Below are 15,912 nucleotides of genomic sequence, written 5' to 3'. Positions count from 1 at the left end.
CCGACTGCTGCTTTTTAATTTCCAGATTTTTTTTATTTTTTTTCGGAATCTCTGTTTCTCACATCAGTGCATTTTCTTAATGCGGCCATTGGGGTCAAAGAGGAGAGGCTTGCAGAATCCCAGGTTACACAAACCTCACAATGCACTCACTGTTGAGAGACAGAATGCATCTTACCATATTCCTCTGCTTATTCAGTCTAACACAAGAACTGCAAAACTCCTTATTTGGAGTTATCCAGGATTAGTAAGGATGTGCTGTTATGATCTCTATTTAGTGACTAGCCACAGGTCTCCAGCTTTTTTTTGCTGTTTTGTTCATTGCTTCTAAGGTATGCCTGCATGATGTACTGTATGTGTTCGAGATTCTTGGAGCTCATAAACTAAAAAGATTTTAACAGGAACCATATGTGCGCAGTGAGGGAGAAAGAGAGAGTGATCTATCAGAGGACAACTTTTGAGTTCATTTTATTATATTTTTATAGATACAAAAGTATATTTTTTGGGAATGCTAAAACATCTGTTTCCAAAAAAAAAAAAAAATCATTGAACTTGTACAGTGCTGTTTTGGCTAGGGTTAGGAACATTTTGTCCTTAAACATTTTCTTAAAGCGTGTTTGCAAATTGTTTTCATGTGTTTTTGGATACAGCTGCATTGTTTCAAAACTTTTGATAGCTAGATGAAAAACAGTATGAGCAGCCAAGGATGACCTAGTAAAAAAAAAAAAAAAAAAAAAAAAAAATGTGCAGTGTAATCCCAGCTTTAATATCAAAGCGTTCACAGCTCATACATTTTGTGAAGAATTTGGCTGTCATACCATATACTATATTGATAGCAGTTGCTGTCCTCTGAGCATACACAGGCGGCCAGCTTCAGTCCCCACGCAGTTCACTGGTACAACATGAATAGCCTCCCACACCAGGCTATGCCAAAAGAATGGTCTCCCTCAAAGTTACCTTGTGTCTCTTTTACTCTGCGTATCGCTGTGCAGTTCCGTAAAAAAAAAAAAAAAAAAAAAAAAAAAAGAAAAAGAAAAAAGTGCTTTGCAGCTGTTGTGCTGAGTTTATAAAACAGACCCCAGAGTGATAAATGCCTGACTTGCACAATCTAAAGGAAATGAAGTAATTCAAGCGGTGGCTGCCAGAGCGGGTAATCGGAGCTCAACCGCATCACACGCTGAACAGACGTCTGGCTATAGAGGAGATGGGCTCTGCTTCTCTCCTGCTCCCCTTTAAAAAGTTTACCGCAGTATTTTTGCACAGTACTTTTTGTATTTTCGTTTTTCCCCGTGATTATTCGATACATTTATCATAGTTTATCATGTTTCTTAATAAGCTTTCCCACACCTCTCAGGGCTTTGCAATGCTTTTACTGTGCTTTATTACCCTTTTGCTGTGCTTTATTACCCTTTTGCTGTGCTTTATTACCCTTTTGCTGTGCTTTTATTATATATAAATTATATATAGTTTGTGTGTGTGTGTGGTAGTTATAGTACGTTCCCAGATTAAAATTAATTTTCAAGAAACTTTTCATGTAGTTGTTAGAAACGTCACCAGTGTGTGAGAATAGAGGCTCAGAAAAAAAAAGAAAATGAATAAAAAATGATTAAGTTTTCCCACTCTGTGCCAGTATTATTTTATAGAAGATTGTTCCAGCCTGTTAGTTTCACACACTCCAGTTTACAGATATGATGGGCACTGACATTTAAAGGTGCAGCGTCCTGTGTTTTTAGCAGATGTTTATGTGTGCTGCCTTTAGGCCTATTTAAATTCGGATGTGTATGTTTATTTGAACCATGGCAGAAGGCAATGAAATTTTAGTGTAAAACTGAGCATGCTTGTGGAAAACTGATGCTTTTTGTCTTTAATAAGATAAAGATGTACTCCCAAGTCTGAAATACTAGAGAAGTGAATACTAGGTACAGTCCAGCTGGGTACCAGCTGTCAGTGGCTAGAGAAGTGAAGGAGAAAGTTTTATAGTTGTAGATCACAGGAAGTAGCTGAGCTGAGTTTTGAGCCCAGGATCATTTAGGCTAATGCTGTGCTAAAAACATTTAAAAAAATAAATGAAAAAGAAGTCGTCCATACTTTCTCCCGGGCAGAGATTTCAAAAATGATTGTCAATCCATCCATAACTCAAATTTAGAAATATTACGACCAGACAGAAGGGTCATGAGAAACGTTTGCTTCTCTGGACCCTTGTGGTAGTGCATCATGGGTAGAATAATCTGAACGATGGGATGGCCTGGGAAATGTTGGACAGGGAACAAACACCTGCGCCAACAAAAACACTTCTTAATATTGTCTTGAGTCTGTAATCACCTGATTGCTTTTCGAGATAATAAAACCCAGATTGACTTTCACAATACAGTGTTTGACAAACCTAGCTCCAGCATGATGGGGACTTGCCAGCGCTTTCCCACCCCCCTTCAAATGAATGTGAAAAGGAAAAGAATGAAGCCAGCCAACAAAATTAAGTATCATTTGCATTGTTAAGCTAGAGAACAAAATCCCAGGTTGTGAAAGCAAGCGATCCTATTAAAATGGCCGGTTTAGTTTTAAAAGGAGATGTGAAAGTCTTGCGGTAACGAGCACGCAGTGCCCAAGGAAAGAGATTCAGAAAAGGGATTGCTCCACCTTAAGTGCCGGAACGCACTTTTATTAAACAAAAATAAAACAACAATACAAACAAAAAGAAACCTGCACCCAAGCATTGCTATCTCAGCGCAATACCTGAGCGCACAGCCTGCTAAACCCAACCTTTCTCCTCTACTGCAGTACATCCAACGAAGGATTTAGCTCACATTTTTTGGTTGGGACTTGATTGATGATCAATTATTCAATCACGATCCAGCCATATTCCACACATGGGTTTGGCAGGGATGGAATTAACCCCATCCCTGCCAACATTAAAGTCAAAATAATACATCGTTATTCAAAACACGCTTACACTGTTTACATACAAGGCTTCCGCCCTGGCACAGGAGACATTCAGTATTGTGTGCCTGGGATGGAAGTAAGACTCCCGTTGCACTTTGATCCAGTCCTGATTTTACTATGAGTTTAAAAAGATTCACCTGAGCTTGTTACCTTATTTATGGGGACTAATCACGTTTGTATCAAAACCTGGAATTGGGTGACACTGCTTAAATTGAAGGTGTCAAGATTACAGTTCCTGTTTCTTTGGAAAGAGTGCAACTGGTGAACCTCAGGATGGCGGCTCTACTCTCGATAATATCGGCACCTCGGACAGACAGACGGTAAACTTGGTCTAGCCGTAGATCAGAGGACAGCTTTCTAGGGACTGCAAAAGTGAGTCTAGTCTCAGACACTTGTGCCAGGCATGCTGTAGAACTGAAGTTAATGTTGTCCAGTGGCGATACCGACGGCAAGGAAAATATTTCTCATGACCCAGCACTTGAACTTAACGAGACCTTCTTTTTTTAATCATGCGATAGATAACCTTGTGTGCCCTTGAAGCCCAACGGGGTCCTTAACATAAAAGCAGATAGCTGTCATTAGTCAATGGTGATGTACAGGCTTGTGTAAAAGCCATGCAAACAGGAACTCTGCAGTAATGTAAAAAGTTTTTTAGCAATAAGATGATAGATTATTTGCAACAGAAGTTAAAACTTTTATGTCAACGATGGAACATGTGATAACAAACATTTGTCACACTCTTGTTATTAAAACACCAGTGCAATATAAATAAATCTCAAAGTCTGATAACTCGTTATTCCATTCGTAATTACAAACATATGTTTTACTGCAGTAATAAATTCCTGCCTTGAAAATGCAGCTCCCGCTAGAAATGTGAACGCTGAGATACTCAAGGTTAAAGGTGCTGCATATTTTCAGGAAAGCATTCATTCAGCTAGCCACACATGTTAAAAACCAAGCAAGCCTAGAAGCGTGACAAAATGTGACAAGCCAGTGTTTTCTCTAAAAAAAATAAAAAAAAAAAACAAAACCAGACAGTGCTGTGTTTGGCTCCCTGGAATGTTTATCCAGGCCACAGTAAAATTAGTATACTGTAAGAAAGTTCATATGTTCTTTCAGTGTTGGGAAAGGCAGGCACATTGAGATGCTGGTGTAGATGTACCTGCAATGTACTGTTTAGGCAGTCTGCAAAATTTCAGATTTTATTTGAATAAAAATAAAGCTTAAAAAAACTTTGAGGAGTGACTGTGTGAAAAACATCATAAAAATGAATTTACTGTAGGTTCAAGTTCTATGAAATTGACTTTGATCTAGTTTTTCACAGATCCTGTGAAAGCATTGTGATATCATGCTCATGGCATATTGTACAAAGCTGCTGTCTGATTGTGGTACTCCATTAGGGATGATGTAATGACATGAGAAGATAAAATAAATGATTTACATTTGGCTGCCTAACAGTTGGATTCGTTCTGATTAATTGTATTTTACAGATTTAAAGACTTCCTCCAGCGTATCACAGCTTAAGCTTCACAGTAAAAGCCGTGTGTTACATTATATTGAGTAGGTTTATAGTTTACTGTATCGTGCCAGACTGGAGACATTTTTCAGATTATCTCCTTACGTAATTGCCACAAGTGGTCCTCTGCACTAATTGTTATTTCATGTGACTGGTTTGCGGCGACGCCTCTGTCCCGGAGACACACTGTGCAAGGCGGCAGGAAATGTGACGAGGGGGGTGGAGGAGCTTTGTGTCCGTCCAGCCAGCCATGCACCCCGTGGCAGAGTGATGTAGTCCGGGAGAGTGCAGACTGCCTAGGCTGAGGAACTCAAAACGCAAAGAGAAAGGGGCAGTCAACTTGACACAAGATGAGGAGCGACGTGTTTTGAGGATGAATGTTTAGAAATGTGTTTTTTTTTTAACACTCCATTTAGCATGTTTCTAAGCTAGGGTTAAACCTGCCCAATAAGTGCTAGGAGAACTTCATCCAATCAATGTGGCACTATCAATCTAGCGCTGAGCCTGATCCAGAAAAACGTCATATTTCTTTGTCCCTGGTGAAATTGCTCCCTGATCTCTGAGCCATTAATAATTGCTGCTGGTTAGGAATAATGTGTTGTAGAAAGGTTGAAAAGAACCATGGGACAAATTACTGGGTGACCTTTTTACTGAATGGTGCTATTATATAGTTTAGTTTTGTGCCACTTGCGTAACTATGCACTGAACTTTCCACAGCTCACCTTCTGAACATGTCAAGCGCATTTAATAAAGGGTTATGAATAAACCTCCCATTGCATGTCAGTTTGAGGAATTCCTGGTTTCTACTGTGAGCGTAATTTGCCTGGTCCGGTAATTACGGTGGCTCACTTGTAAAAAAAAAAAAAAAAAAAAAAAAAAAATTAAATAATGATATCCAGATCAGAAGACAAATGATCTCTCGATCCTGACATTCTGAAATGTGAAACATAACAATGTGAAATGTTGAGTCTTTCTGTCTTTTTTTTGGGGGGGGGATATGCCTATTGAGAACATTGAAGACAGAGTAGCTTTATTGCTCAGCTGATGTGGCTTGTTTTTGGCGATACACAGATTGCTAAAGTGAGAGCACATGCTGCTCTTGATAGCTCATTACCTTATCGTATCTTTCACCACCGACAAAACTTTATTTTCAAAATCAGTGTCTAAATCAGTGTTCAAAAATGTGTCTTAAACACATGGCTCAAGTAGTTTTCATTAAATTATCACACATGTGAAAACCGTGGCTTTTGTAACGACTAATTTTGAGCAGCAGTATGCTGAACAATACTTTCTAATTTAACTTTTTTAGACAGAAAAAAGAGCAATACTTCATCCATAACATTCATAAGAATGCTAAAAAGAATTTGTTTTTTTTAGTTTTTATTTATTTATTTATTTTTTTTAAGCATTGCTCAGTGTTATAATATTTAAGCAATACTTCCAGCTGCATCACGTCACATTGCATTAGTCTCTCTCAAGAAGGCAGCCAGAAATCATTTTGAGAAACGACACCACTGACCTGAAACAGCCTCATCTGAGCGAACATTGGCAGTGTACACCATTAATCTGCAGGATTTGTGGTGCCCTGGTTGCAGGCTTCATGTCAGGCTCTGAGTGCTTGCAGATTATATGACTGAACGAGTGTCGCTTCGGGAGTATTATGCTGTTTGGCTTTGTGTGTTTGACTGGATCACCAGTGGACTGTATTTAAAGTTTGGGGTTTTCTGTACCAGTGATATGGCAGCTGAGGTTTGAAGGGAGGGACAGCTGGAGCTGAAGCCTCCAGCTTTAGAGGCAGCGTCCGTGGCTCCCTGTCTAGACAGATCTTCAGTGTCTAGATTTAGATTTGGGTTTTGGGAATCTCTAGTTTAAACCCGGCTGAGATATCGACCCTGAAATTCATTCAGTTATTCTGCACTGCTCACTAAATGCACTGTGCTAATAACGCAAGGTTTAATTACACAAGGTGCGTCTTAGTTTATCACGTTTTTACCTCTGTAAATTTGTAAACCCTATATTACATTTTCTTTATACTAATAAATAACAGAAACTGCGGTACAGATTATTTGTTTATAGCCGCAGTGAGGATAGTAGCACCACAGTTAATGTAATCTGGAACGCGACTCAAACGCGTTGCTTTGTTGGTCATTAGAGCTGATCGTTTATTTATAGTGCCCTGATGTGGAAGTACATATCTCTCACGACCAGGAGGCAGCCATCAGTTTTGCTTTATCTAACTGGCCTTACATTTCCTGTGGTCTGTACTGAATACCTTCAGCAGGATTTCAGTATCAAGGTGTTTGGTGTTATAAAATGGGTTGCATAGTTCAAATGTCCATATTAATATCCTTTTTTAAAGGAACAGTGTTAGTGCATGAATCCTCCTGCGTTCTTTATGTGGCAGGCTCAAGAAGCGCTGGTTATTCTTGTTTTTTATCACTTGCTTTATTTGTGAATTTATTGTCTTGAGCTGCAGCTGTAACACGTTCTCTTAAATGATATTTATTGTACAGCAGTGAAACATTAAAATAAGTTGAATCTCAGAAGGGTTACAGGCATTGTGTGCACTTTTGGAGTGTACAGTTCTCCGCACACATGGACTTCTTAATAAAGGCTTATGGGTGTTTCTTTGTTTTTTTGTTTTGCAGATCGTGAGGACCAATCAATTCTTTGCACGTAAGTATTGATCCTGTACTGAACATTGATTGATCATTTTGAAAGAGGTAATATATATTTACTGTTTCTCTTATCCAGTGGTAAAAACGTTGCAATGTACAGTAAATAATTCCTAGTGCTTTTCGGCAAGCATGGTAATTAAATAGTTAGTAATTATAGCATTTCCCAGTATTGGTAACCAATCCGTGGTTAACGATGGATGCCACAGTAAATGGTTAGCATGTCAAGTTTTAAAAGGGTTTGTGTGCATAACAATGTGCTCAGAAGCAGACTGGCATACTGTGTATAGAATGTTGTCTCTGAATTACAAGAATATAATTTCATCAAGGGATTGTGTGATATGGTAAACCACAAGAGAGAGAAGCTGCCCTGGCACCGACTTAAATGCCCCTTTATCGAAATCACTGTCGGATATCTTTCTCCTTCCAGTTGCCCACATAGCCTCTCTATATATAATATAAAATATATGAAATTCATTAATTAGTGGATCACGCAGCTATATACATTTGCTTACATTGGAGTGCTTACCAGTGGACTCTCAAGCTCACATTGGGTTTGTGTTGGCTAAGCCTCCTGTAGCACTTTATTCTGCAGTTGTCAGCAGGAACGATTTTCCCTCTAATACCTTGCCATGCACTGTTACTGAGGTCCGTATAGACTGACAGAGTGTCTTCCCTTTTGAGAATTTGCTCTCTGAGTAAATGTTGCAATTGGGTCCTAAGATTCACACTGCAGATTGATGCCGGGAAGCGAGAACGAAAGAGTTGTAGAGAGCTTAGGACTAGGATAAAATTAGGAGAAAACCAACCCAGTTCACATCCAAATGATATTATTTAAATGCAGTTCAATCCAATATGTTTCCAGAAAATATTTAGAAGAGTCAATAAATTAGTGGAAAAGAAAAAAACATCAACCTGGCATTTGGTGTTCACACTGGTATGGGTCACTTACTTTCTACTGGTACCTATTTTAAAAAAGCACGGTGAATCTAAATACTAACGCTTCCGAATTTATACCTGTTTTTTTTTTTTTTTTTTTTTTTCTGCTGGCCTTTATGCCCCTGTGTTTTTATTATATGTAATAAGTGAGTGAGTAAATTACCCTGGGGGGGGGGGGCGGCTGGATTTAAACAGGGGTAAAGAGTGACGCTGGTAATACTTAGATTGTTAAATATTGGTTTATTTTTTCATCCAGCTGTACTTTTTTTTTTTTTTTCCCGCTGGTCTGTGACCACAGCACAGAAAAATGTAGACAGGAATTGTGATTGATTTAATCTGCAGACTGAGGAATGTAACGCCTGGCAGTGATCAGCAGAGGGGCTGAGGACCGTCACCTCTTACAGAACAGCACTGGCTCATTGTTGGGTATTAGTTTCAGATTTTAATGTATCATCTTCAAAAGACTGGTTTGTATTATACCTAACAGGTGGTTGAGGAAATTTGTACCACTGCACCTTTTTTACATCCTGTAGTGCAGTCAAGCTTGTAATGCACTGTTTAATCCATTAGCTTGTTTACGTACTCTGTATTGCACCCTTTGCTGCTTTAACCCTTTCAGTCCTGGCAGGACCTCAAGGTCCCGTCTTATCTTAGTACCGTATGGGAACACATGCCATTGGGAATCACGCTGCAACCTCATTCATAAGCCTCAGTCTGAGGTAGCGTAGAAATACATGTAAAAAAAAAAAAAAAAAAAAAAAATATATATATATATATATATATATATATATTGTCCTGTTCTCATATATACCCAATAAAGGGGTTCTTCCTTCAGCTCGATTAAAAAATAATCCAGGAGTGAAAGGGTAAAACAGCATTGCTCTGCAGGGATAACGATTGCACGGCAGGTGGATTACATCATGTGGTGTCATTTTCTTTTTCGTCACGCAGAGGGGAATCTGGTGCCGGAAAGACAGAGAACACCAAAAAAGTCATTCAGTACCTGGCTCACGTTGCCTCCTCCCACAAAGGAAGAAAAGACCACAACATTCCTGTGAGTGTCCCCAGAGTGTACCTGCTCTGAATTACCCTACACAAATAATACGTTTTTCTAATTGCTTTCTAATAAGTGGTCGTCACTTAAACAAATTCATTGGCTTAACAAGCTAAGTGAACTGCAAGTAACTGCTAATGGCTTGAAGTGACCACAGGAACACTGTGACTCCTAGCAGTTCAAAGTCCTACCGCTGAAGGGCAGATTTTCATGGTGTTTGTTTGACCGAAACACCTGTCCACAGCCGTGCCCTGCTATGTACTACAGAAATGAAAATGCAATATAATAAAAATATATAACATGAGTGAGTTGCAGTGTTTCATGGAATTGGCTTCCCCTGCGAAGTTGAAAATGAGCTGCAAAAACATGATGCAGTAAATAGACATTAGACTTGTATTGGCTTTAATGAATCCAAATGGACCTTGAAATCAACATGCATAATGTAGCATATTTTAAACATGCCAAATAATAGATCCTACAGAAAATGTTTTTTTTTTTTTATGCTAGACGTTTGGTAAGTAACTTTATTGTAAGCAACTCTGTGTGCAGTTTAATTTCACCTACCTCGGCACACTGCTGCAATTCCATGAAGTGCAATGCTTGTTTTGAAAGAGTGATGCACACAGGCCGAGGTGAGGGATGAATGGCTTGCAGTGTGCAGCAACACAAACCTCTAACACTTGCATTTGTTTATTTGCAACAAACAGCTCGAATCTCCTAAACCAGTGAAACTACAGGCAAGTCTTACCGCTTTTTTGTTTTAAAGTTTGATATTGTGTATTTGTTTCTGCCAACTGTCTCTCTTTGGTTTTATTGTAGTTTTAAGCCGTTTTCCTCATGTAATTGTTGAAGGGAATGATTTTTCTAATTTTTGCATGTAGGAGCAGTTCAGTTATTTTAAGTTTTATATCTTTTTTTTTTTTTATCTGCTTTTAAAGATTCTCTTTATTAAACTCAGCAAGTGTATTTGAGTTGTGTTAGTTAATGTTTTTTTTGCATAGACAGTGATCTCTGTAGCCGTTAGAAGGGGAAAAGTAACTCGAAGCAGCCAGGAAGCTAGCTAGTAAAGCCATTCAACTTTTAAATATGGCACAAGCTGAGGTATTTATCATGATCTAATGCAGTAGATATTGCAGCTAAATATGTAACTACAGTAGCCATTTTAGACCCCCTTGCATCTGAACGGAAAACTTTGTTCATAAACTCCTTTTCGTCCAACACTCCCGTTTATTAAAATAGTGGTCTGTATTCTCAGTGCTTTAACCTGTGCTTTTTGATTATGTTAATAATGTTTGATATTGATGTGACTGTCTTTGTAGGCCCTGTACTGTAAATATACGTACACAACTATAATATATTATATTGAAGCTGATTTCAATATTGACAGGAAAATAATAAGCAGGATTGTAGGTTGCTTAAAACAGATCCAACTTTATCTTGGATATAGTTTTGCTTTCTTGAAAACTGTTAAATTAGTCCATTTCCTGTTGTTTGTCAAAGCCTTGGCTCACATATGATGTCAAGGCGAGGACTTTAATTTCCTGTATCTACCTTATTAAGTATAAGATGCCTGCTAAGCGTTTAACTTTTAAAGAACATGCATTCAAGCAGACCATGAAACTGTGTAGCTTGCGGTAATAATATGGGTCATTTTGACATTAAAGGGCCACCACTTTTAAGGGAGGGCAGTACAGTCTAGTGTTGCAGTGAAGTCAGTCCTTTGTGTTCGATTTGACGTCCAGACACTCGAGACGAAATAATGTCAAATCACTAAGCAACCCATTTCCTTATAACACCCACACAGAATAACTACTCAACCTGCCCTTTTTATCGGATTAGCAGGGTTTTCCCAAGTTGTGTTACCAACGCCTCTCGAAATAGAAGTTAAAGTTCATGTTATTTTTCTGGGTTGCACACATCTTATGCCGGTGCAGCTTGCTGAAGAATACAAAAACGTGGCAAAGTCGGCACAATGAATAAAGAAAGTGGCGTTTCTGAGTGTCACGCAGTGCTCCTGGGTCCTGTCTGAGATTGTTGCAAGAGCAAGGGACTTCACGGCTTGTTTAATTTTAATGTATTTTTACAGTGGATAGTTAATATTACAAAGGCAGGGCTGCATTGTGCTTCCACGCTGCAGTGAATTGCTAGTTCTGACTGTGTCCACTGTTCTGTACACAACATCGAAACGAATACAAACATATTTATGTGTATATTTTTTACATTTGCCTGACTTGTTTACAGGAGTCTGAGAGATAGTAAAGTGCTTTTTTTCAGTTGAGGAAAGTGCAAAAACTACTAGAAATAACAAGACACAAGTGCAGGTTTATTATGTGCAGACATGCCTGCTGATAATTGTCTTTTAATAGAGGTCTGACTGCAATTGAGTTAGTGTACAGGTTAAAAGTGGTGGCTACTTAAAGCAAAATGACCCAGCTTGTGCATAAATCTAAATGTTAAACCGCACACTGGCCAGAGCTTAACATAGTTTTGTTTTTTATTTTGCATTTGTTGACATTTTTCTAATCTTGAAAATGTGTAGCAGTGTTTTATTTAGTAACCATGACTATTAACACCTTTTTTTTTTATAACATTTGTTTGACTACAGAGTGGATCCCTGTTGTATGTGAGTAGCATGTAGTCCCTCCCTTGTGTCCTTAGTGTTGTGAGCTTTAGTCTGTAGCTGAAAAAGGGGGCCATTGCCTTTGTGTGTGTCTGTGTGTCCGTCTGTGCACATCTCAATTAAAACAACATACCAGCTTCTCTTGTGCATGTCCTAACTGCGTGGTTTCACCCTTCCTTTTAACACAAGCCTGCTTTTTCCAAAGACAATAGAAACATCAGTGAGATTTACAGCTTGATTAACCCTTTCACACAATATTGAAAATAGCTTAAAAGGTTTTGGACGCAATTATATTTTTCATTGAACTTTTTTTTTTTTTTAAGATAGCTTTATATGGGGAAACAGTGACATCCTTGAGTGTCTTCCGTATGTCCCCATATAAAGATTAGAAGAGATTTTTTTTTAATGCAGTATACAAATTCTACTTTTGTTTTTCAAATAATTCAATAAGAAAGACTATTCAAATATTTGTTTAAATGTTGAAAGAATATTCAAACACACAAAAAACAAGTGTTTTTCTCAGCACTACGTAGGTAAACCTTGGTATGTTTGCTTGAACCTCCTTAGTTTTTCAGTGGGGTTATACAGTAGTACAGTAGGTGAAACTCTGCCAAAGTCTCCTGAGGCATTCATGTGTAATGTACTGCACCAGGATAGGCCTAGATTCTTGCTAACATGCACAAAGAGGTTAACAAGCACTTCACCCAATTTAGTTTGCTGTGAGCTTGTTCAGAAAAAATGCAGGGCATGATGTTGCCGCCAGATAAAAATTTTAATAAGCTGCCTGCAAGATTACAGATGCCAGATATTTTTAGGTGCGACGTGAGCACAGTGGTTATGCCAGAACGGCTGGAGCCTGGAAAGACGGCTGATTTGAACCAGTCTCCTTGCTGCTGTGTCTGTGTGTGTGTGCAGTCTCTGGAATGAGCAGGTTCACACTGTTCATGCCTGACCCTAGGAATACACAGTCAGTTTAACTACCTGCTTTCTTCTGTGATCAGGCCAGAGGCTGACTGCATATTGAAGAAATCAGTTACACTCTATACAGAAACCTAAACTTTTATTCCATGTGTACATTTGGATATTAGCCATTTGTGTTTTGTAAGTTTAATTGCACTGTTTAATGGATTAAACACACATTACTTAACCAAGAAAACTTGGGCTGGAGCATGCTCAGAATTGTGAAGATTCTGTAGCAATAGAGTTCAGACTGAATTTAGTCTCTGCTAGTAACATTGTGAAAATTAATTGTTCTGCCATTGAACGGCAAAAATAAACAATAGAAATTAAGGTCTGCAGCTTCGGGATGTACAGTAGAGTCAATGTCTATTGTATTATAATGAGATCTTTGCAAAGCTTTAGTCCTACACAGGCTGAGTTCCCTTCTCCTAATAGTAACCTATGGGAGCGAAGAATTGTATTGTATCATTGCAACTATGAAGATCGCTTGGCTCTGTCTGGCACTCGGCAGCTTAGTCTTATATAACAGGTGTCAGGAAACTGTCAGTAATTATATCTCTGGGATTACTTAGCTTTCAGATTTAATTAATTCAGCCTGATCATTAGTGTGGTTTATTGTATAATGTGAAATAGTGTGCTAGGCTAAATCATTAACCTTTCATTACTAAACCCTCAGAAGCAGTTACTTAACATACTGGAAAAGTAGCTTTGCAGCAGATATATTTTTTAAATTTTTTTATATGCATTCTATGTTCCATTGCATTGTAAGTTGCCATCACTGCATTGCCACAGAGGGCCGCCCTGTTTGGTTCAAGATCTAATTGTACTGGTTCAGCAGTTAGCAGTTATGGCAGCCGGAACACAGACGCAACTCCTAAAGCATGCCTCATGCTTCAATTGAGCAAACACCAGGGGCAGATTCATTTGAAGGAATGCAGTTATTGAGCTTGGCCAACTTCGGTAAAAGCAGATTCTATGCTCCCAATTTCGCAACCCTGTGATTTAAACCAGGATTTATTTACCACTGATCGTCTTATAGAAACAACTTGCTGAGCATGTAGTCTCATAAGATATAGACTTGATTTGGGGGCAAGAGGGACTGTTTTAAAATAAGTTTGCAAATCCTGTGTGTATTCTCGTTTAATCTTAATCGGGAGAAAGCTAAGGATGCATGCTTCGCCGTTGCTTCTGTAGTTTGTAACACTAACCTCAGTGCATGCACCTCCAACAATTTCAACTGTCAAGCTATCACAAACCAAAAAAAAATAAAACTTCCTTCACATTTCAACCATGGGCTCCACACACTGTGCTTGAATGATGTTGTCTGTCGAAGGTGACTCTGAATCTGGTTAAAGAGGTAAGGTCTGTGGGCTTACTGGTCATTGTACCCGTCTGCTGTCTGTTGTCTGTGTTGTGTTAGAATACTGGTGGGGGCATCCCTTTGAGATGGATGCTTCACACTAATGAGCTTCGACTATATTTTAGGGCGAATTAGAACGCCAGCTGCTGCAAGCCAACCCCATTCTGGAGTCCTTTGGAAACGGCAAGACTGTAAAAAATGACAACTCTTCACGTTTTGTAAGTGCATTTTGTGTTTGTATCACAGCGTGGTCACTTAGCATATACACTACCATGCAACAAGCGTCTGTTATAAATATAAGTACTGTAAGTATTCGGACGCTCTGTGATAAGTGAATATATTATGCCCCCGAACCAGCATCAATCCGAACTGCTGACAAGGAAAGTAATTTGTTGTTGCTGTCTTTGGATGGAGAAAATTGTTCAGACAGCAACGGCATTCACAGGGATGGGAATGACTCCTATTTCATAGCAGTTTCACCCATCCCAGGTTTTACTATGTGCTTGATTAGCCCCAGTGTATAGGTAACAAGCTCAGGTGTGTCTTATTAAAGTCTTATTCCCATCCCTGATTTATCCATCCAGTGCTGACAGTGGATATTGTCTGTTACCCAATTTGGGCATTGGGCAGCGTTGTATCCACATTCCTTAAAAATAATGAAAATTACGGCTTTGGACACTGGCTCCTGCCAGATGTGTGGAAAGCAAGAATATAACTGAAATACATTTTTGTGTTGAGAGATTGCCCAATACCCGAAGGTTTAAGTGCCTGAACTAGATTAAAACCTAAACAGAGGTACAAATGGTCTGTCACCAGGCTGGTTGTTTTAAATCTTTAAGCAAGCACCAGTGCCATTCATAGGTCTGCTCAGGTGGGCTTAACACTGTGGTGCATTGGTTTGTAGCACCCACGCAATTTGCTACGGTAACAAACATAATTGCATTAACTTATTAAATATTGCCCATCTGGAACTAGTATTATAATTAAGTGGAATGTTGTGGAACCATTATTAATTCCAGATTGCTTTGTAGAGATCGGCTTGCTGATTTCTAGTGATCTGTATTAAACGGACGGATGTTTGTTCTTTAACTGATCAACCTTTACAGAGTGGAACGTGATTGACGATTCTTTGTTCTGTAAAGTGCTGTTGGTCCTAAATTACAGCTACTAATTTTTAATAATTTTTTGAGGTTTTGGGGTACAGGAAAAGTGCATGCATTTAAATTTTTTTTTATTTTTTTACTTACTTTCCTTCAATTTGAAACATGCAGAGCTTTATTAGAACCAATTTGAAGATGTCCCCCTTAATAGTTCCCTAAATGTGGGTTTTTTTCCCTAGTTTGTTCAGACCAAGAAAAGTACATTACAAGACATGCATAAAAAGGAATTTTTGTAAAAGAATAAAAATATATGCATTTGTAACTAAAGTTTTTCTTTTTTTTTTTTTCTTTGTAGGGCAAGTTCATCAGAATCAACTTTGACGTCACTGGTTACATAGTAGGGGCCAACATTGAGACCTGTATCCTGTCTTAGTGACTAGTACAGGGCTGGTTTGGCTCAGGGTGCCTTTATAATCGGAGCAATGCTGCAGAGGTGTTCAGAGTGCAATGCTTCACTGTCCTGAGTGTTCCAGCCTAGAAAAGTGATTCTCATGCACAGTGCGTAATAAAAAAAAAAAGGAAGGAAGGATAATTGATATTTTACTTTTTTTTTGTTTACAATAAAAGCACAGATGACATTCTTGTTTTAAGTAGCTTGTTAATCATGAGACAAGACCTAAACCACATTTTAAAGCTATACTAATGGTTTCTTTCTGTTTTGGTTTTGATTTTTATGCTGTAATGCTTTTAA

General features: G+C 38.6%; 1 protein-coding gene across 5 annotated transcripts in view; it reads left to right on the top strand.

Annotated features, from left to right (window-relative positions):
- The window catches only part of LOC121296124 (myosin-10-like), a 62,852-nt gene that overhangs the window by 20,521 nt on the left and 26,419 nt on the right, over positions 1 to 15,912 (top strand). For 3 of the 5 annotated variants that reach the window (XM_041221350.1, XM_041221349.1, XM_041221354.1), the window contains exons 4-9: positions 7,102 to 7,129; positions 9,019 to 9,121; positions 9,829 to 9,858; positions 11,727 to 11,744; positions 14,187 to 14,279; positions 15,517 to 15,580. In XM_041221350.1, the coding sequence (XP_041077284.1) occupies positions 7,102 to 7,129; positions 9,019 to 9,121; positions 9,829 to 9,858; positions 11,727 to 11,744; positions 14,187 to 14,279; positions 15,517 to 15,580 (336 nt within the window). The remainder of the gene's footprint in view (positions 1 to 7,101; positions 7,130 to 9,018; positions 9,122 to 9,828; positions 9,859 to 11,726; positions 11,745 to 14,186; positions 14,280 to 15,516; positions 15,581 to 15,912) is intronic. The other 2 variants (XM_041221352.1, XM_041221353.1) reach the window with 2 other exon arrangements.

Source organism: Polyodon spathula, chromosome 21 (genome assembly GCF_017654505.1).
Source record: "Polyodon spathula isolate WHYD16114869_AA chromosome 21, ASM1765450v1, whole genome shotgun sequence".
Classification (NCBI taxonomy): Eukaryota; Metazoa; Chordata; class Actinopteri; order Acipenseriformes; family Polyodontidae; genus Polyodon; species Polyodon spathula.
This window is presented reverse-complemented; position numbering and strand designations above follow the sequence as displayed.